This window comes from Artemia franciscana, unplaced genomic scaffold (assembly GCF_032884065.1).
Source record: "Artemia franciscana unplaced genomic scaffold, ASM3288406v1 PGA_scaffold_75, whole genome shotgun sequence".
NCBI lineage: Eukaryota > Metazoa > Arthropoda > Branchiopoda > Anostraca > Artemiidae > Artemia > Artemia franciscana.
Genome location: NW_027062711.1, coordinates 533735 through 556675, shown reverse-complemented (window position 1 = coordinate 556675; position 22941 = coordinate 533735). Strand labels below are relative to the sequence as shown.

The following is a 22941-nucleotide window of genomic DNA, read 5'->3' as shown; positions in this document are numbered from 1 at the left end:
AACCCTTTTCAATCCAAAAGTGTTTAAGTTAGACCTTCCAGAGTAGAAAAAGTTTTTTTTTTGCTAAAACTTTCAAATCATTGGTGCCTTTACCTTATGCCAACACAGGTAAATTATGAAAGATTTAAGCAACTCCATAATAAGGCATGACAGCTTTCACAAAAACTTACAAGAAGAAGAAGAAGTTTATTCAATACAATACAATTCAAAATGGAATTACAATACACTTATTCCCCCTTGAAAGGCTCCATGGCCAGGGATACAAGAGAACATGAAGAGCAATTACAGATGCTTTCAAATCAAATCCCAAGGAATTTTGGAGGTATGCTTCTTACAAATATCCAAAGACACTGAGTAACTAAGCTTTCTGTTTATGGATAATCTATTACCAGCCCTAAAGACATAGCTGAGACAATGAACAATTGGTTCCAAAAAATCCTCACTATCCCAGATATGGATCTCCTTCCCAATCAACCTAAATACACAGCTGATAAACGAATGTTACCACTTACTGTGAGTATAGACAACATTGAGGCTAGACTGAACAATATTAACCACAACAAATCTGTAGGGCCTGACAGTGTACACCCTCAGACATTAAAAGAAGCTCATGCAGAATTGGCCTTGCCTCTTGCAGCACTTTCCAAAAGTCTCTGGATGCAAAGACAGTACCTCAGGACTCAATTAGACCCATCAAATTACCTCCCTATTAGCATTACATCCATTGTTGGGAAAATTCTGGAAGCAATAATAAATGCTGTCATTGTCAAACACTTCACCTCCAACAATCTTATTGTGCAGAGTCAGTACGGATTTAGATTAGAACAATTCATTCATACAAATCCAATAGGTATATAGAATTTTGTCACAGAACTCCTAGATAAAGGAATCCTAGTAGATCACATTCTTCTAAATTTTGACAAAGTATGTCATTGTTGACTACAGGCAAAATTAATTGCAATTAGGGTATGCCAGGAGGTTGTTGAGTGTGTGATGGCATCTCTGAAAGATAGCAGAGCATAAAGGTGCATGGAGAAAATGGTCTGTCTCACAGGGAATGATCCTTGGTCCAATATTATCTAACATCTGTATCAATGATGTCCAATCTGTCAAAAATAAAATGACCCTGTATGCTGATGATTCAAAAATCACCAGCCCTGCTAAAACAGCCAAAGAGCAAACCTTATAACAAGCTGACCTAGACAAAGTCTCTGATTAGGCAAAACTCTGGAGGTTAAAATTCAGTGTTAAGAAATGCAGGACAATTTCATTTTGGCAGAAAGAATGTGAGGGGTCAGTATCACATGTGTGGAATAGATATTGTTGGGCAAATGATTGGTTCTTACCATGCTGAAAGAGACCTGGGTATACTTGTGGATGATGAATTGAAGTTTGACCAACATGCTCAGTCAGTTGCCTCCAAAGCTCTTCAGACTCTGGGAATTGTAAAAAGAACATTCTGCAGTAGCAAAGGACTTGTTTGAATGAAACTGGAAATTGGAATGTGCATGGCAACCCCATTAAATAAAGGCATCAAGAAAAAACTAGAGAGCTTCCAAAGGCAAATAACTAAATCAATGGAGGGATGTGAAAGCCTGGACTGCTCTTCATGCCAGGAGAAGTTACAGATTCCTACCCTTTCCTATTGACAGAAGCATGGGGATGTCATCATGGTGTACAAAATGCTGCATACTCAGTCCTTGTAACAAAATATTCTTCAACTTGACCAGTCAACTAGAACTAGAGGACACCACGTAGCTTTACTAAAAACAAGCTAACACCAGACAACAGAACAACTTCTTCCCAAATAGAGCTATGAGGCTCTGGAACTTTTTAAGTGAAGGATCAGTCTTAGCCCCTAGTGTGGAGGCCTTCAAGGGAGGTGTGTACAAAGACTGGTTGTCCAAGCCATTGCTTCAAGAATGGGATGCAGCCAACACAATGGCTCAACATCTTGGCTAACCAGCACCTACAGGATGGTTCTTTATTTGCTGGACAATGCAATTTAAGGTATATATATATATATATATATCTATATATATAAAAATAAGTTGTCTGTGTGTGGATCTGTGGATGGATCAGGTGACGTCATGTTTGTTCGTATATGACGTCTGAATTATTTCACACTAATACAAAAGAAGAAAAAAACTAAAAAAGGTAAAAACTACAAAAAAACTAAAAAGAAAAAAAAACTATAAAAGCTAAAAAACTAAAAAAACTAAAAAAAGGTAAAAATCTAATAACTAAAAAAAAACTGAAAAAAATAAAAAAAGGCAAAAACTACAAAAAAAATAAAAACTAATAAAAAAACTAAAAAAGCTAAAAAACTAAAAAAACTAAAAAAAACTAAAAAAAGGTAAAAAACTAAAAAAAAAACTAAAAACTAAAAAAGAAAAAAAGTAAAAAAAAGGAAAAAACTGAAAAATAAAAGAGAAAAAGAAAACTAAAAAAATATGAATAAATATATATAAAAATAAGTTGTTTGTGGGTTATGTCTGTCTGTCTGTCTGTCGAGTGACGTCGTGTTTGTCCGCATATGACGTCTGAATTATTTCACACTAATACAAAAGAAGAAAAAAAACTAAAAAAGGTAAAAACTACAAAAAAAAACTAAAAAGAAAAAAAACTAAAAAAGCTAAAAAACTAAAAAAAACTAAAAAAAGGTAAAAAACTAAAAACTAAAAAAACTGAAAAAACTAAAAAAAGGCAAAAACTAAAAAAAAACTAAAAACTAATAAAAAAACTAAAAAAGCTAAAAAACTAAAAAAACTAAAAAAAGGTAAAAAACAAAAAAAAAACTAAAAACTAAAAAAGAAAAAACTAAAAAAATGGAAAAAACTGAAAAATAAGAGAAAAAGAAAACTAAAAAAATATTAATAAATATAAAAAATATAAATATAAATATAATATAAATTAGCAATCAACAAAGCACCGAGACACAAATGACGACCGGGACACAGGGAGTATAAATGACGACCAGGACATAAGTAAAAAAAAAACTAAAAAAACTAAAAAAATGGTAAAAACTACAAAAAACTAATAAAAAAACTAAAAAATCTAAAAATCTAAATAAACTAAAAAAGAAAAAAAAGAAAAAAGGAAAAAAATAAAGGAGAAAAACAAAACTAAAAAACGAATGTATATACAGACCGGGACACCGGGATACAAATGACGACCGGGACACAGGGAATATAAATGACGACCGGGACACAGGGACACAACTACAATGGGGACGCCGGGGGGCACAGGGGGATATAAATGACGACCGGGACACCGGGACACAAGGAATATAAATGACGCCCGGGACACTCAAAGAGAAATCACAGACTGGAACACCGGGACACAAATGACGACCGGGACACAGGGAATATAAATGACGACCGGGACACAGGGACATAACTACAAAGGGGACGCCGGGGTGCACAGGGGGATATATAAATGACGATGGCGACTCAGGGAATGGTCGATTAGCAATCACCATCAACAAAGCTCAAGGGCAATCATTAGAATCATGAGGTATAGATCTGAATACGGATTGTTTTCCCATGGACCATTATATGTTGCATGTTCAAGAGTCGGTAAACCTGACAATCTATTTATATGCACAGACAATGGGACAGCAAAGAATGTTGTATATTCGCAAGTTTTACGTAGTTAAAAACATATATATATATATATATATATATATATATATATATATATATATATATATATATATATATATATATATATATATATATATATATATATATATATATATATATATATATATATATATATATATATATATATATATATATATATATATATATATATATATATATTATATATCTATATTCACAGGTGGGACATAGGGACACAACTACAATGGCGCGTAACTAATATGGCGCGTAACGACTTACGCGCGCGGGGGGCGCGCGTAAGTATATATATATATACATATATAATATATATATATATACATATGTATATATGTGTTTGCTGTCTTTATAAGTGATCAATAATTGTGCATTTATGCATAGATTTATATTTGTTTTTCTGGGAAAATTGGAATCCTGGGATATTCTGGCCTTAAAAATGATTTAGATAGGTCAAAAGTTTGAGAAAATTTGTTAAGAGCTATAATTTTGAAAAAAAAGATTCATATAAGTGATGGCATTTTTGTATACATCAGTATTCCAATGTTGTTGTCACACTTTGAAGAATTCTTTGATTTATAGTTTATTTAAAGCTCAAGCACCTAGAAAAAAGCTTAATATAAGCACATACAAGAAAATAGCAAAGCATAATATAAGTACAAGCAAGTGGATTAGTTCGCAATGTTGCATCCCCCTTCCTTTCATTTATGAATGTCTTCTTACATGTCCTACCTTACAGGTAAATCTAATCCCTACTGCTGGGGGTATGCTGCATGACCTTTGGTTTGGTGATGGAGGGTTGAGTACTTGTTGACAGGCAAGTGGCAGGTGCATTTAGAGATATGTGCACAGTGCTTGCTTGGGGAGGGGTGGGAAAGTTGGATTGCCTTTCTCTCCTTGAATTGAGAGACTCCTTGGTGGAGCTCTTATCTTTGCAGGGTTTGGCTGAAGGGGTGGGGGAGGTGTAGCTACTTTTATCCTGTGTTGTTGATGGGATACTGACTGCATCACTGGCTGGGGTAAAGGGATGTGTAGAGATGTGGGCTCTATTTTCTTATAGTCTAGAACCATCTTCTGTCTCCACTATGCATGATCTGGGGTTTCCATGATTGGATATGATACTTGCTATTGTCCAGGGGCCATTTGTTTTCTTCTGGACATAAACTTGGTTGTCTGGTTGCAGCTCAGGTAGTGATTTCGTGGACTTATCATGATATGATTTCTGTCTTTCCCATTCCTTTGACCTGTGTTATAGAATGGTATGGAGAGGGATAGTTTTGGGTCTAGGCTGATGGTAGGAAAAACCACAGCTAGCAACTCATTAGGAGTTGGGCAGGTGAGGCATGCCCATCAACTGGGCTGTTTCTATATTCTAGAAACGCACTATTGGGTTGTTTCCACTTTCCTTTGCTTTTGTTAGTATATGTTTTGAAGTTAGAGCTGATTCTTCCACCAGACTCTTTGATTTTGGATAGATGGGGTTCAAGGTTTTCAGGCTGATTCCCTATATTTATTCAAAGTCTCTGAACTCCTGAGAGAAATGTTGAGAACCATTGTCTGAAGTTGTCAGCTGAGGGATTCTAAAGTGTGCAAAGCTAGCTTTCAGTTTGTCAATGGTTCTGGCTGATGTCTGACTTGGTAGTTTATATATTTTAAAATGTCTACTGTCCAGCCTGTAGCAATATCTGAAATTCGCCGGGCTTTAAGAAAAATTAAGTGTTCAAATAGCCTTGATGGTGACGGCCTTTCTTACCGATTTTTTGCTTATGATTGTCCTGCTCTACTTAACCATCTACAAATATTTTTCCAGTCTTGCTTAGCACAGTCGCCTGTTCCTGATAGTTTCCTTTGTGGCCGTGTAACGTCTATTCAAAAGCGAGGCAAGGACCCCACGTCATGTGTGAATTATCGTCCCATTACAGTATCGTGTTTCTTAAGTAAGTTGCTTGAACATTTGTTACTACCAGAAATTGAGTCGAATTGTGATTTTACGCCTTTTCAATTTGGTTTTCGGAAAAGTTTCGGTTGCCCCAAGCACATCATGTTTTTAAGCCGACTCATGAAAGATGCCGTAAAAGCTAAAATGTCTTTATACTGTCTTACTGTTGATATTTCTGGAGCTTTTGATAATATTGTGCACTCCCAGGCTCTATTTTCCCTTGCGTCTTCAGGTGTTAATCCTTCCGTACTAAGTTTATTGTCTTCTTGGTATTCAAAGTCTAAAATTCAAGTTACCTGGAATGGCCAAATATCTGACCCGGTAAAAATTAATAAGGGAGTTCGGCAAGGTGCCGTATTGTCTCCTAGTATATTTAAATGCGTGCTTGCATCGTGCCTGCGTCCCCTTAAAAGTTCTGTTTTTTACAGTAATACTGGTTTGTCTTCTATTGCATATGCAGATGACGTTCTTCTTGTTGCCCGGACTCGCCGTGGATTGCTTTCTAATTTTACTATATTAACCAATGAATTATCTAAGATTGGACTGTCAGTTAATGCGTCTAAATGCTAGTTTATTTGTTTTAATAGCCCTCATGCGGTGGCTCCATTCGTTGCTGGGACTGCAATTCTGCCATGTTTTTCTTTAGTTAGTTGGCTTGGTCTGTGTTTCGGCCCAACACTTTCCACTACCTGTTCATCTTTAGTGAATCAAGCCGTGAAAAACCTACGCGTCGCTTACGGAAAAATATCCCCAAACAAAAGCCGTTACAACCGTAACGGTTTGTGCATGATTTATAACGCTTATTGCGCCCCTGTGCTTTTGTTTTTATCAGGCATGGCTCATCTGTTTCGTAAGAAAGATCGACATTCTCTACGTACGGCTTATTTCAGATATTGCAAATTCCTCCTCCGGCTTCCTAGATGGCACCGAAACAAAAAAATAATTGCTCGATTTGGTATAGTAGATGTGCCTTCTCGGATTCGGTCTTCCAGTGACGATTTATGTAAAAAGACTGTCAACTTTATTCACGTTTATGACCCTCTGCAGCCTTTTTTCCATATTGATACTGGTTGATTAGTCCATGTTGTCTTTTGTTAGTTTGAATTTTGTTTTTCTTTGCTGTTTATCGTATTTGTTTTTGTTTATTTATTTATAATACTTCATACTTTGTGTTTTTTATACTTTACGGGTAATAAAGTTCATTCATTCATTCATTCATTCATATGTCAATGCTGGTATGCTGCCATGGTAGTGAGAGCAGCTGGTTACTAATCAATGGCTCCTTTTGATTGTTCATTGCAAATCTTGCAAATGCATCACATTTTTGGACAAAGGTCTTGATGTCTGAATTTATTCCCTGCCAGTACACAATCATTCTGGCATGCCGTTTGGTTTTGTCTATCCCCAGTTGTGCTGAATGAAGTATGTTTGTTCTGAGAATATGAGGTACAATTCTTTGGTCTTTTAGAGCTAGCCCATCATGGATTATTAATTTGTGTCTGATATTCCAAAATAGGATACCTTCAGTTGGGCATGAGTTCCATGAATGTCTTGAGTTGACTATCTTTCTCTGTCTCTTGGCGTATCTCCTCTAGTTTGGAGGCACTTTCTGGCAGAGATTTTATCAATGCATGCCCATAGATTTTGATTTCAATCTGCATTTGGGTATCAGTATGTGGCAAGTAAAGCTGAGAGTGCTATAGTAGGCTATAATGTACTTCTAGGTCATATTGCTGGATATGGATCATTATTTGGTGTAATTGCGCTGTTGCATTGTGCAGCTGTAAATAGTTCTGTTCTGTCTTGTTAGGGGCTCTAGATGCAAAACCTACTATCATCCCTATCATCCCAAGCCGATAGCTTGGCTCCCAGTCAATGCTATGAAGCATTAACCTTTATCTAAACTGCTTTGCATCCATGGTCAAATTATGCCCGATTTTCTGATATGCAACTCTTAATCTCTTTCATGCAGGATGAGAATTCTATGTTCTGAATTCTACCATTCTCCCACCTGAATTCTATGGCTTTAGTGAGATCTCTAAGTGACTCAATATTGGAGGATAAGTTGGATATGTACTTTTATAGGAAATTGAGCATTCCCAACAATGTCTATGGCTCTTCTCTAGGCTGGCGGTTTTGCATGTCTTGTATGGCTCTGATCTTTTCTGGGTCAGGCTTTATTTCGTCCTTGCTAATAATATGTCCAAAGCAATTGACTTTATCTTTGGCAAATTTGCATTTTGCACTGTTGAAATAGATTCCTTTTTCTCCAGCTCCACCTTTTTCTCCAGTGTGCTTTTTATGGTTTCTACTATATACTAGAATATCATTCTCAAGTATTCTAAGCCTTCTCAGTTATACATATATATATACATATATATATATATATATATATATATATATATATATATATATATATATATATATATATATATATATATATATATATATATATATATATATATACATCTTCTTAAGGTTTGGTCTCCTAATTTTCATCAGATCTCTTTTTGAAAGACGTCTTAATCAAACTGTCTTAATTGTTGATAACCCTTTAGCACCAACATATAACTTATATATATATATATATGTATATATATATATATATATATATATATATATATATATATATATATATATATATATATATATATATATATATATATATATATATATATATATATATATATATATATATGGCGATAAAGTGGTGAAAACCCTATATAGGCCAGTGTATTCTCCTGATGAGCCCTTGTGTTGGGTGTTGGCTCTGAATTATTTGTCTATATTATTTTTTCTATTGTTTGGTAAATGACGACTTATACTTATTGACGACATGACTGCCTGTCCATGGATTATTCTTTATGGTTGATTGTGTATGGCTATGCTGCTTGACCTATGTGATTGTATGGATGAGTAGGGTTAAGGCCTCATTCAAGTGCTGGTCTATATTAATCACTAATTTAGGAAAACAGTCTTCCTTTTCTCCTTCTGTCTCTATTTTTTTTTTTTTTTTTTTTTGTGTGTTTGTGCTGTTGCATTGGTGATTTCTCTGTTCATGATATATATATATATATATATATATATATATATATATATATATATATATATATATATATATATATATATATATATATATATATATATATATATATATATATATATATATATATATATATATATATATATATATATACAAGAAAAAAATATTAGACTATTAGAAAACGATCAGCTTAAACTGCACAGCTTAGATATTAGAAAAAATCATATTCTTTTAGTTATCAAGAAAGAGGGTAAGACCCTTTATAAGGGGTTGCTTTAAAAATGAACAGATGAATATACCCATGCTGTCTTACATACGCATAAGCTCTGAGAGATATTTATACAAGTAGTGTGGTTCTTTGCTGAATTTAGAATAATTATAATTTTTTTTGTTCAGAAGTTTTTAATCTTAGTTATTATTGATTGAGGCCACAGACTGCCCTGTGCAAAGGCCAAGAGCAAAGAGTGTAGGAAACTCACAAACATGTTTGAGGAAAATCAAAGCTATCAAACAGTTTTTGGTAATCAAACAGTTCGTGGTAACGAACTGTAGTAAGGAGCGACCCGGCTCAATAGTAACCGAAACTCTAAAAAAAAGAATTTTGATACCAATAGTTACATTAAAAAAATTGCATTTTAATGCTAATTTTAAATATATAACTTTCATCAAAATTAGTCTTACCTATCAAAAGTAACGAGCCTGAGAAAACACCCCCTAAAAGTCATACAATCTTAACGAATCACACCGTCAGATTCAGCGTATCAGAGAACCATATTGTATAAGTTTCTAGCTCCTATCTACAAAAATGTGGAATTTCGCATTTTTTGCCAGATGACAAATCACGGATGCGTGTTTATTTGTTTTTTTTTCCAGGGGTGATCGTGTCGACCCAGTGGTCCTAGAATGTCGCGAGAGGGCTCATTCTAACGGAAATTAAAAGTTCTAGTGCCCTTCTTAAGTGACCAAAAAAATTGGAGGGCACCTAGGCCACCTCCAACGCTCATTTTTTCCAAAGTCACCGAATAAAAATTCTGAGATAGCCATTTTATTCACTATAGTCGAAAGACCTAATAACTATGTCTTTGGGGACGACTTACTCCCCGCAGTCCCCGTGGGAGGGGTTACAAGTTACAAACTTTGATTTGTGTTTACATATAGTAATGGTTACTGGGAAGTGTACGGACGTTTTCAGGGGGATTTTTTTGGGTTTGGGAGGGAGAGTTGATATGGGGGGGGGTTTACGTGGGAGGATCTTTCCATGGAAAAACTAATGGGGGAAGAGACTTTCAATAGAGGGGGTGAAGGATTTTTTTAGCATTATTTAAAAAAACAGTGAAAAATTAATATGAAAATTTTTTTCTACTGAAAGTTTGGAGCAGCATTAAAACTTAAAACGAGCAGAAATTTTTGCGCATATGAGGGGTTTACCTCCTCGTAATACCTCGCTCTTTACGCTAAAGTATTTTTAGTAATTTCAACTATTTATTCTATGGCCTTTGTGATTGAACGGTCATTCGTCAGGAATTGGGACAGAGTTTAAGCTTTAGTGTAAAGAGCGAGGTATAGACGGGGGGGGGGGAACTCCCTCATATACGCAATAAAAACATACGAATATAGAAGTTCGTTACGTAAGTTAATTCGTAAATTACATATATTTTTTTACTAATGAAAATGTTCGTAAAAAATTAAAAGTTCTAGTTGCCTTTTTAAGTAATAAAAAAATTGGAGGGCAACTAGGCTTCCTCCCTCTCTTCTTTTTCTCAAAAAACTTCCGATTAAAAACTATGAGAAAGCCATTTAGCCAAAAAAAAAATTAATATGCAAATTTCGTTTTAATTATTTATATGCGGAGAGCCAAGATCAAAACATGCATTAATTAAAAAACGTCCAGAAATTAAATAAAAAAGCGTTTTTTGAATTACAGTAAGGAGCGACGTTAAAACTTAAAATGACAGAAATTACTCCGTATATTAAAGGGGCTTTTCCTCCTCAACGCCCCGCTCTTTACGCTAAAGTTTTTTACTGTTTTAAGAAGTAGAGTTAAGAGAAAAAGTCAAACTTTAGCGTAAAGAGCGAGGCGTTGAGGAGGAAAAGTCCCTTTCATATACGGAGTAATTTCTGTTCGTTTTAAGTTTTAATGTCGCTCCTTACTTTCATAAAAAAAAACTAGTTTTTTTTGTTTAATTTATTAATAAAACTTCTTGCTCTCCTCACCCAACCTTAAGTTACTTTGCAAGCACTCTCCCTCTTTACTACCCCTTGTGCATATCCACTTTCCCTCTCTTTCTTTCTAAGATCTCTCTCACTCTCCCTATGAGTTCTGTCTTCTATGGTGAGGAGTGTTTATAATCAACTTGTCAATTGCTTAATTCAGGCCTGTAGTTAAATTGCTTATGTTGAATATATTATTTTGAGGTATGCAAATTATTTCTAATCAAACTACTAACATTTTTTATAGAAATCTGAAAATGCATACAATGTCCTTTACTCAGCACCTACACCGCCTCAAGAGGAAGAAGCCCTGCATGAGCCTCTAGAATCAAAAGCAAGTCCAAAAAGAAGAAAAAATCCAAAAACTCCCGTGGATTTCTTTGACAAAGGGTGGATAGCTGAGCATGCAAAACAGGTACAGTTTATACAACAGTAAAATTTGCTATGTTGAGTTTTTTAATTAAATTAACTTAAGAAACAGCAATTCACTACTGATAAAGTCATAAGCAGTCTGTAGCGTTATTGAAGACGTATGGTTAGAATGGGCAGCAGTCGCCTGCCTCATGGTATTTGGTGTTTGGAGGGAGAGACTCTTCTTCGACGGTGTGAACAACAGAAGGCTACATTTTGACAATGATCTTTGGCTGAAGACGCTGTAGAGGTCATCATGGAGAGGCATCGTTGTCGCCTTATGCGCCGACCAGCATGGGAAGACTGAAGTAAAAGTAAGTAAGATACCAAAGACATCAATATAAAAAATATATTCTTTTTGAACCCATATAAGGTGTAGTCATACTTGTAAACTATGGTTTTTTGTTTGTATGAATATTAGGAAGTTTTTTGGGCTCTTCCAGGTTTTTGTCAGTGTCGCCACATTGAACTATCAAAATAAAATAAGCAAAATTAATCAGTTAAGTTTGATATAACTTTGTGTCTGTAAAAATTCAAGGATTAATAATGTATTGAAGTTCAAAGACAACTACAGCTTCAAACGAAAGTCAGAGCTTCTTAAGCTGTTTGGCGCTATGTTTTATGTATGTGCTATACTGGTTTGTTGGTTGCTTGTTGGTTTTTGGTGTTACGTTGTATGTGGTGCTATGTTTCTATGTGGTTTTTGGTGTTACGTTGTATGTGGTGCTATGTTTCTATGTGGTTTTTGGTGTTACGTTGTATGTGGTGCTATGTTTCTTTTCTGATTTATCAACCTTGTTTTTCCTTTTTTGATTTGACGCCAACTACCTATCACCAAAAATTACAAACGGCATATGACGGTCGCTTTCATTCAAACAAAATTCCTGATTTTTCCTAATTTTCCAAGATATATGTGGTTATGTAAGCTTTTAATTTCACCTAATCAAAGTTAATTTTTGCTGCCCTGGTACTTAAAAAATATTGAATTTAAAAACCATTGCTGCTCCAAATTACCTTTTATACTTTTATATCTTTTACTTTTTACTTTATACTTATCCTTTACTTTATACTTTTGTTCTTTACTTTACTTTTATAGTTTAATTATTTATATTTATTTAATTATTTTAGTTTAATTTAACTATTTAATAAACTAATTTAGTTAGTTAATATAATTTAATTATTATTTAATTAATTTAATTATTTATTTATATAATTAATTATAATTTTTTATACTTTACTTTTTTTTACTTATACTTTATTTTATACTTTTATACCTTTTATTCCTTTTACCTTTTATAATTCCTGCTTTGCAACACAAAGTCAATGCCTAGAATTTTTGAGACTTTTCGTATTAAATCAATAAATCTTTCTATTTTGCATATTCGCTAGAAGTTGCTTTGGCACACAAGAAAGGTTGGCACAATGCATGTTTTGGCGTAAAATAGGCACTTTTTCTTCACCACATCTTTTCCTAGGTGACATTTTTTATCTAGATAATAAAGCAGACCAACATAAAACTTAGCTTAAAAACAGTGAAGAGAAGGTCTAATTCCAAAAAAAATTCAGATATCTAAGTAAAGAAACTTAACTTCTCAAATTTAGAAAAGAAATAAATTTTAGAGGTTCAACCATTCTTGTCACACTTATAAGGTTTTTATTAAATCATTAATGGCCTATTGCAAGCAAAGCCAGTTATCTGTGTTTGCACAGAATTCCTGGTGTTCATGCACAGAATTTATCAATAAAAATTATAGGTATCCTTGATTTTAGGGTAATGGTGCAAAGTCTGGAGTGACTGTTGGGTTGAAATAAGAGGTACGATATTTATCGTACAATAGGTACGATTTCCATCACAAGCCCTTGAAGGGCCAAATTCGTGTTTCAGAGTAATATAAGAGCATATATAAATAACATATCTACAAAATATATTTTCTATATAAAGAGAAATATTTAGGAAATATAAGTAATATAAAAAAATATAAGAAAAAAAGTCATTAAAAAGCACGGTCACTAAAAAATTAGTTAACAATGCCAGAACAACAATATCAGAATGACAAATCATTCCTCAGTATTAAAATGCAAAATGTCAAGAAAGTTAAAAAGGTAAAAAAGATGAATTAGAAATAAAGAATGAAACTATACATTAAGAAAGGTTTAAAAAAAACAGATAAAAAGGTGGAGGGAACAAAAAAAAGTGTACGAACATTAAACTTGGGTGTCACCAATACCAAATAACAAAAAAAGAAGGAAAAATAGCTGTTTATTTTATCAGTCGCGAAGGGGACAGGGCTTTTTTTTCATATCTGGAGGTAAAGCAGTTAAAGCAAAGTAGGAATGGGTGCAGAAACAGTCCGTGGCAGGCGGTGTCTGGGTGGGGAATGCCATTTCAGGAAATGTTTGCTGTGTGAGGTTTGTTAGGGTATTTTTTTTACGGAGACTCAACGTACCTCTCCTCTGCTCAAGTGTTAGCTGGAACCCTAGCTGGAGGCAAGATTGTATGTAGGGGGGAGGGCTACCGGGTCTTTGAGTCGATAATAACTCGATTATGGTACACATGTTTCCGAAATAGTGGTACCGAATAGAGTCTCAGCAATGACGTCCAATTTAAGCGTTAATGGTTTGACATTTATATAGCATAAAAAAAAACAAAGGAAATTGCTAGAAGTCTAAATCACTTTTGGCATTAAATGAATTAGAAAAAGGAAAAATTTAACATTTTATGTCTTGTTCCATGAAGAATAACTTGTATTTTCTTTTTGAGAAATTGGAAGGAAACTTTTTAGATTTACATATTTTTCAACAGTTGTTCTGGAGCATTAGTCAAAAATTCAAACGATAAGTTTTATTATATTTTCTGATCAGTATCATCACTTAAGATTATTTAAAAAAAGTAACGTAGGAGAAAGAAGATAATTTTGGAAACCCCTAGCATCCTTCATTTTATTGTCAAATGCAAAAAAAAAGAAAATGTTGCCCTTCCATTCCTTATTATGAGAATAGCTTTTTACCGAGTTCTGTCAAACAGTTCATGGTAACAAACTGTAAGTAAGGAGCGACTCGGCGCAATAGTAACCGAAACTCTAAAAACAGAATTTTGACATCAACAGATAAATCAAAGGAATCTGCTTATTATGCTGATTCCAAATGTTTAAGATTGATCAAGTTCAGCGTACTCATCAAAATCTATGAGTCTAAGATAATTTGCCTGATTTCCAACAAAGATGAAAAATACCCCCTAAAAGTCAAGGAATCTTGATGAAAGTCATACCATCAGATTCAGCATATTAGAGAACTGTACCTGTCGAAGTTTCAAGCTCCTATATGCGAAAGTTTGAAATTCTGCGTTTCTTACGACGAGGAAGATTACGTATGCGTGTTTATGGTTTTTTTTTTGCTTTTTCCAGGGGTGATCATACCAAGCTAATGGTCCTAGAAAATCGGGAGAGGGTGCATTCAAACGGAAATTGAACATTCTATTGGCCTTTTTAGTGACCAAAAAGATTGGAGGGCAACTAGCCATCCACCCTCACCCCTTTTTCCCATCTGATCAAAATTTTGAGATAGCTTTTTTGTTCAGAATAGTTGAAAGATCCAATAACTATGTCTTTAGGGACAACTTGACCCACAGAGCCTTTGGGGAAATGCTTGTAAGCTATGGAATTTGCCCATTGTATGTGTATAGTATTTGCTATTGGGAAGTATACGGGGAAGAAATTTTGCTTCGGGTGGGTCTTTCATGGGGATTATTTTCTGTAGAGAGGGAAACCTTTCAGGATTTTTTTTTTACATTGGGTTAACTTGAAAGAATTCCTATACGAAATTCTTTTTATTTGTCTTTCTCTTTCTTTGCCAGCTCAATTTTGTATATGGAGATGTTCCGGGGGAAATTTTCAACTGGTCTGAATTTCCAGGAAAACAATTCCGCTGAAGGGGGATTTCTGAAGTGAAAGGGAAGACGAATAGAGATTAGAGTATTTTCCCAATTGAAGTATACCAAGGATAATTTCTCAAGCTCAATGATCTGCAAGAAATTTTACGGACGAGTGAGGGGATTTTCAGCTAGGATAGAATTGTCCGGGGGATGACTTTTACGTCGGAGGATTTTTCTACTGAGGTTATTCCCGTGAAAGGATGGAATTTTTCCTTGAGGGTGAGCCAACTTTACTGGCATTATTAAAAAAAAAGATCAAAAATTAAATGAAAAATTTTTTCAAATGAAAGTAAGGAGCAATATTAAAACTCAAAATGAACAGAAATTATTCTGTATATGAACTGTATAACATATATATGTATATTATGTGACTCATAATATCCATTACTGCATGTGAATAGTGGTCAAAGTTTTTAACTTGCAGCCCCTCTCCCAGGGACTGTGGGGGATTAAGTCGTCCCGAAAGACATAGTTATTAGGTTTTTGACTAGGCTGAACAGAATGACAATCTCAAAATTTTGATCCGGTGACTTCGGAGAAAAAAAGTTCGTGGGAGGGGGCCTAGGTACCCTTCAATTCTTTTGGTCACTTAAAAAGGGCATTAGAACTTTTATTTTACGAAGAATAAGCCCTCTCATGACATTCTAGGACCATTGGGTTGATACGATCACCCCTGGAAAAAAAAAAAAAAACAAAAAAGCAAATAAACACAAATCCGTGGTCCGTTTTCTGGCAAAAAATACAAAATTCCACATTTTGTAGAAAGGCGCTTGAAACTTCTACAGTAGGGTGGTCTGATACGATTTTGATGTAACTATCGGTATAAAAATTCCGTTTTTTAGAGTCTCGATGACTATTGAGCCGGGTCGGTCCTCACTACAGTTCGTTATCACGAACTAATTGATGATTAGATTGAATGAATTGCACAGGTTACATTGAATTTTTTTTTTAATTGGGAAGAGCAAAAAAAAAGAGCCGGCAATCTGGGTTTTTATCGAACCCTCACACAATTTCCACATAGTGTAGGCGGGGGTAAGCCCCGCTGAATTATGGATGTGAAAGAATAAGATAGGAGCTTGAAGTCATTCACATTTGTTTGAATCCTAGTGTAAAATTATTCATACTTATAGAAAAAATTTATTTGAAATAAATATAAAATAAATTGAATATAAAATAAATAAATTAATTAAAATAAAGTAAATCATAAAGTACATACTTTATAAATTAAATTTATTTTATAAAGTTATCAAAATAAAAATTCTAGTTTTAAGATTCTTACAGCGGAGAACTGACTAAAAGAAGTTCTTCACTCCCCACAGAGAAAAAAGATATAACGGTCACAAAATAATAAAAATCATGTCGTAAGCGTGGTTTCAGATTTGAAATAATTACTTGAAACTTCAATAATTCAGATGTTGTTTCAGGCTCGTTCATTTTGACTCAGGTCAATTTTAGGGATGGGTTAAAGCTAATTGTAATTTTAATCTGTTTGACTGTATTATCGTTAAAACTGATTGTTTGACCATACGATGAAATTCAACTAATCATTTCGGTATAATAAAATTTATTGTCTGCTGTATACATTCTGGGAGGGGACAGAGAATATGTTTTGAACTGCGGCCTTTCTTTCTTAAAATTATATCTTTGACAAAGCGGTTCAAATGATATCCTTGCAAATACATTTCAAACGACAGATAATCTCATGTTGGGACTTGATTTAGACTTATTTTCTAATGAAACCGACGTAAAAAAAAAGGAATTTGACTTTTTCTTTATAGGTTATTCGAATGCTTCCTGGTGGTGTTACAATACTGGGTGTTTACATTGTTACAAAAGAGGATCCATTTGCATCTCCTATCCCGGTACGACAAACAATCGGTGCTATTACCAAAGCAGTTGATGAGGCTCACCTGGATATGATTAAGCTAGAAATTGATCCCATTGTAATTCACGTGCATGCTTCCTCTGGAAAGTAAAGCCTATTATATTACTTTATTATTATTACTTCATTTCTTATTAGTTTATTTCTTATTTATTTATTACTTTGTTACTTATTTGGAAAGTAAACCCTTTTATTCTGTTTCAGCTATAATGCATCGCGTTGGCCGAAACTCGTACTATACATTGTGAGCTGGTTAGGGCATGGGGAACCCCCTTGATGTTGGTCTGAAGGATCCTCTTCTAAAAAAAAAAATCAAAATCTTGCCTTAAAATATTCTATTTTGTATTTATGTCCCCCCTTCTCGCTCAGATTAAGTCTACAGTAAATAATTCTAGAAAATTAACCATTAAGTAATCGAGTATTAATCCTTAATTTCAACCTTGTATTGATTTTAGCTTCACTTAAAATCCCAACTTAACTTGGTATGGTTTTTTAGGCTCACTAAAAAGCCCTATTTTTTGAGAATATCCTGGCAAACTTATAAAGTTTACAGTCAATCAAGTGCTTTGACGCAAAAAAAGGAAAAAAAAAATGTAAAAATTGGACTTGGCAAAATTCGTTTTTAAACGGCTTCCCTGTAGACGATTTTCATGAAAAATCGACCATTTCGGGTTTCAAAATGTTTTTTTTTATATATATATTAGTTAACCCGTTCCTATCGGAAGCTAAAACTTTTAAACTCCCTCTTCCAATGGTTTTAAGTGCGGAAATATGTGGCTAAAACTAAGAGCGAAATTTAAGTTCTTGTGGCTTGACGTAAAAAAAAAAAAATTAAAATTTTGGTGGGGACAGTTTTTATTTTATTCTTTTTCGTTATGAAATACTAGTAATACAACGGAATTGACGAAAATCAATACCACGAAATCGCTTTGCATAGCTGTTGAATAGCTTGACGTAAAAAAAAAATAATTGCATTTTGAAGTGCAACATAAAAATTTCTCTTTTTCTTTATGAAAAAGTTCTCTTTTAGGTTTTAAAAATCCAAAAAACTCTATTAAACTTTAATTATTTTTTTTTTCGTTTGAAAAGCCCTAAGCGAAGCGTTGAGGAAGGTAAAGCCCTTTCATATACGGAATAATTTCTGTTTGTTTTAATTTTTAATGTCGCTCCTTACTTTCAGTTAAAAAAACTTGTTGTTTTATTTAATTTATGAATGTTTTTGAATCAATAAAGGTTTTGATTTTGGCTCACCGTGCATGAGTACTTAAAACAAAATTTGCATATTAATTTTCCTTTTTTTATGGCTAAATGGCTTTCCCAAAGTTTTTATCGACGATTTTGAGAAAAAGGGGTGGGGTAGGGGGCCTAGTTGCCCTCCAATTTTTTTGGTTAATTAAAAAGGCCAATAGAACTTTTAGCTTTATTTATGAACGTATTTAATAGTAATAGATACAGGTAACTTACAAATTAACTTGCGTAACGAACTTCTTTATTCATGTATTTTTATTACGTTTATGAGGGGTTTGCCCCCTTTTCAATACATTACTCTTTACACTCAAGTTCGAATTTTGTTCCAATTCTTTAAGAATGACCCGTTTCATTAAAAATAAATGGCTCTTTTTAAATTACTAAAAGTACTTCAGCGCAAAGAGCAAGGTATTGAGGAGGGAACGAACCCTCATATACGTAATAATTTCTGTTCGTTATAACTTTTAATGTTGCTCCTTACTGTCAGCTGAAAAAACTTTTTTTTTTAAATAATCCTGGAAAATCAAGCACCCCCTTCATGGAACTTCTCTTTCCTTATTATAAATTCCTCCATGCAAAGGCCTTCCCATGTTACCAACTCCCCCTCCTCCCACCACCATAAAAAATCCTCCATGAAAACTTGTGTATGCTCCCCAATAACCAATACTATGTGTAAACAATGGGCAAAGTTCATAATTTGCAGACCTTCCCCCGGGGACTGGGGAGGATTAAGTCGTCCTCAAAGATATAGTTATTAGATTTTTCGACTCTGCTGAACAAAATGGCTATCTAAAAATTTTGATCCAGTGACTTTGGGAAAAATGAACGTGGGGGGGGGGGGGGGGTCTAGTTGCCCTCCACTTTTTTGGTCACTTAAAAAGGGCACTAGAACTTTTAATTTCCGTTAGGATGAGCCCTCTTGCAACAGTCTAGGACCACTGGGTCAATACGATCACCCTGAAAAAAAAAACACGCATCCGTGTTTTCTTCTTGCAAAAAATCTTCTTCTGGCAAAAAATACGATATTTCACATTTTTGAAGATAGGAGCTTTAAACCTCTACAGTAGGGTTCTTTGATACCCTGAATCTGATGGTGTGATTTCTATGACTTTTAGGGGTTGTTTTCCTCTTTTTTCGAAAATAGGGCAAATTTTCTCAGGCTCATAACTTTTGATGGGTGAGCTTAAACTTGGTGAAATTTATATATTTAAAATCAGCATAAAAAGCTGATTCTTTTGATTTATATGTTGGTATCAAAATTTTGTTTTTTAGAGTTTCGGTTACTACTGAGCCTGGTCGCTCCTTACTACAGTTCGTTACCACGATTTGTGTTACATACAGAAATTGTCCGATCCGCTCACTAAAAGATTTGACTGCATAATTTTGCCCCTAAACATGATTTTCAATGTTATAAGAAACGTCTAATTTATGCCTTATTTTGTGAAGATTTGGAGTCTTTTATTTGCATAAAAGATGTCGCATATCCCCCAAATGTCACGATGCTTCGTAATTCAATTTTTAGTCGAGAGAGGTTAAGTGCTCGATTTGTCCCCCTGTTGCCATTGTTTGTGAAACGGAAAAATAATTTCAGCTATTCTTGTAAATTTTTAGTTATATTGTTATTTAGTTCCGTTAAGGTTATATCTTGTGGTTTCGATTTTGACAATGTGCATGTTCAAATGTGTATAGCTCATATACATATAGATTGTCAACGGGGTATCAAAAGGTCGGATCTCCATAATTGCAAATTTTCAGAAGAGCAAATAAGAAATCTCACAAGTTCTTTATTTCCCCTCCCATAACGATTCAACAAAAACGAATTGATGTGTAAAATCAATGCATATTCATTCAATGCACATTCACATGAAGGCATCAGAGGGGGAAAAAAACTCTGTGGTTTTTTATTTTGTTCTTCTGAAAATTTAAAATTTTACGCCCTTTTGATACCCGGCCGACGATATTTGCTTATGTTAATTGCACACAAATCCTCCGATCCAAATACTAAACGAATTAGGGGTATAATTTCGCCTCTAGTGATAGTTTTTGATTTCAAATTCAAAAATTCAAGTTTATTCAAATAATAAAGAAAACATAACACCAATAATAATAAAGATCCTGGAAGCAAACTTTTTGAGGACCATAACAACAAATAATTGAAAATGTAGAAGAGAGAGAAAAGAGAAAATATGGGTAATTAAAGTAAATTGAATAAAAATTAGAGAATGTTCGTAAAGAACATTTCATTCCTACTTGCTGTATTAAATTTTATTTTGTAAAAATAAAACCTTAAAATCGACGTAGTTCATATTGTAATATAATTTTTTCAACCTAATTCTTTTAATTTCAAGATTTTGCTTAGAATTAATAGAAACGATTAAACGAAATTATGAGCAAAAGACCTTCATGATTGATGATAATTGATTTTTTTTTTATTCGTTTTTTTTCGATGTCTTTAGGCCCAGTTTTCATGTAGCTTGGAACCTTGCATAACTTGAAAAAATTGTCAAAATATTGCTCTATTGTTAAATTATGTTTTTTTTCTTAATCTCTCTTTCAGGTTTACAGGGAAGATCCTGGAATTTCTTAGCAGGAACTTGAAACCGGTTGATTTAATTTTGAAACCGGATTGTGGGTTAAATTGGGTCGTCCTGGAATCAAAGTTATTATTGAAACTGAATTTACCTGTTACATCCAGCGAATCAAAGGTTACATTAAGAAAACAAATACAGGTAAGATAAGCTAAGTAAGCATACCAATCCCCTTGTTTTATTAAATAAAACATATAGACTAGTTGTTATATATACTAGTAGATTTTCACAATCCTCCAAGATTTCCACAATAGACTCTTTCCTGTAAAAACTGAAAAATTGGGCCTAAAAATTTAATTTCCTGTCCCAGGACAATTTTCGTTGTTGTTAATTATTCTGTACTCTGCAATGATAACTGCTATTGAATATTTTTTTTTATTTATATATAAAAATCATTAAAGGTTTTATAAATTAATTCTTATGTATGAAACTCCATTTGAATGACTTAAGAAACGCCTATAAATATATATATATATATATATATATATATATATATATATATATATATATATATATATATATATATATATATATATATATATATTTATATATATATACATTTATATGTATATATATACATGTATATGTATATATATAATTTTGATAAAAAATAAATTTGAAAAAAAACATATAAATAACTAATTATTAAAGTTTGATAGTTGTCCATTTATGGATTTGGCCTCTTCCAGAATCATTAGGAATGCTTCGAGTTTGATAAAAATTGAATAAAGTTTGATAAAAAAAAAATATAGTTTGATAAAAATTTGATTAAAAAAAAATTGATAGATAAAACATTTAAAAGTTGGCCTGACTAATATTGATGGTGATATAGTGACGGTATTAAAAAAGATAAAGTATCCGGCATTGGACTTTATAGGCACTGCGAAAAGCGGATGAAAATTTGTAAGATGAATTCCAGAGGAATTGCGTGCGGATTGTTCTGAGTACTTGGCTGACTGACCATATTTCAAACAGCAGGCCATACGAAAAATGTGGTTCAATCCCTCGTTCTAGCGCTACGAAAGAAACGCTGAGATGGCTATGGTACGTCGTGCAGATGAAGGATGACATATTGCCGAAGATTGTCCTTTTTTGCTAACCGTCTAGGACTGAACGGAAAGTAGGTCGTCCTCGTCTTGGGTGGAAGGCAGTCATAAGAAAGATTTAAAGGAAATGGGAACTTCCTGTGAGGGTGTAAAAAGGGAGGTTTTGATTAGATTGGGATGGAGGAGGAGCGTGCGTGGCTATGTTGGCTTCAAGTGGTTTGGTGCTGCGGTGAGTTGTTGGTAGTAGTAGTAGTAGTAGTAGTAGTAGTAGTAGTAGTAGTAGTAGTAGTAGTAGTAGTAGTAGCAATAGTAGTAGTAGTAGTAGTAGTAGTAGTAGTAGCATTTTTCATGTGGATAAATTTCTTTCTACCGTTTTAATGCTCTTAGCATCGATTTAATAACATTTTTGAATCACATAACTAGATATAAGGGTTACAGTTTTGAAATATTTGTTGTTTTTTTGACAAAAGAATCTTACTGTTGTTGCTTGTTGTAAAATGAAGAAGTTTCTTCCATAATGCGGCAGTAATCGATGATGATGATAAAAAGAGGGGGCCTATTCCAACTAATCTAGAACGACTTCTTCTTGGAACGGTAGAAATACTTCAAGTTTCAACTGTTTTTTTTTAATTGATCATTAATTCAGCTCGGTACTGCCATGTGGATTAATTCTTATTTTGCCTGTTTTCCTCATTATCATCATTAATTAAAAAACTTTAATTATTAAATTTATAAGTTTTTCGCTCTTTTTGTTGTTGTTTCCTGTAAAGTGTAAATTTTTTACGATAATTTGGAAATAATCGATGAAGACGATGATGGAATTCAGTTTAGTGCTGCCATGTGGGTTAAAGCCTTTTAATTTAATTTTTATTACCTTCGTCACTGATTAAGCAACTTTAATTATAAAATTGCGCTATTAGAGGTCGACCTAATGAATACGATTCCAAAAAGTTAGTCTCACTTTAATAAGAATAAACCTTGCAAATGGTATTCGCCCGTAATAT

The 22941-nt window shown here is 33.6% G+C and overlaps 1 protein-coding gene across 1 annotated transcript in view; it reads left to right on the top strand.

Moving 5' to 3' along the window:
* LOC136042211 (protein odr-4 homolog) overlaps positions 1–22941 on the top strand; it is a 49903-nt gene that overhangs the window by 4492 nt on the left and 22470 nt on the right. The window contains exons 2-4 of the mRNA XM_065727146.1: positions 11079–11246; positions 16952–17145; positions 20861–21032. Of these exons, the coding sequence (XP_065583218.1) occupies positions 11079–11246; positions 16952–17145; positions 20861–21032 (534 nt within the window). The remainder of the gene's footprint in view (positions 1–11078; positions 11247–16951; positions 17146–20860; positions 21033–22941) is intronic.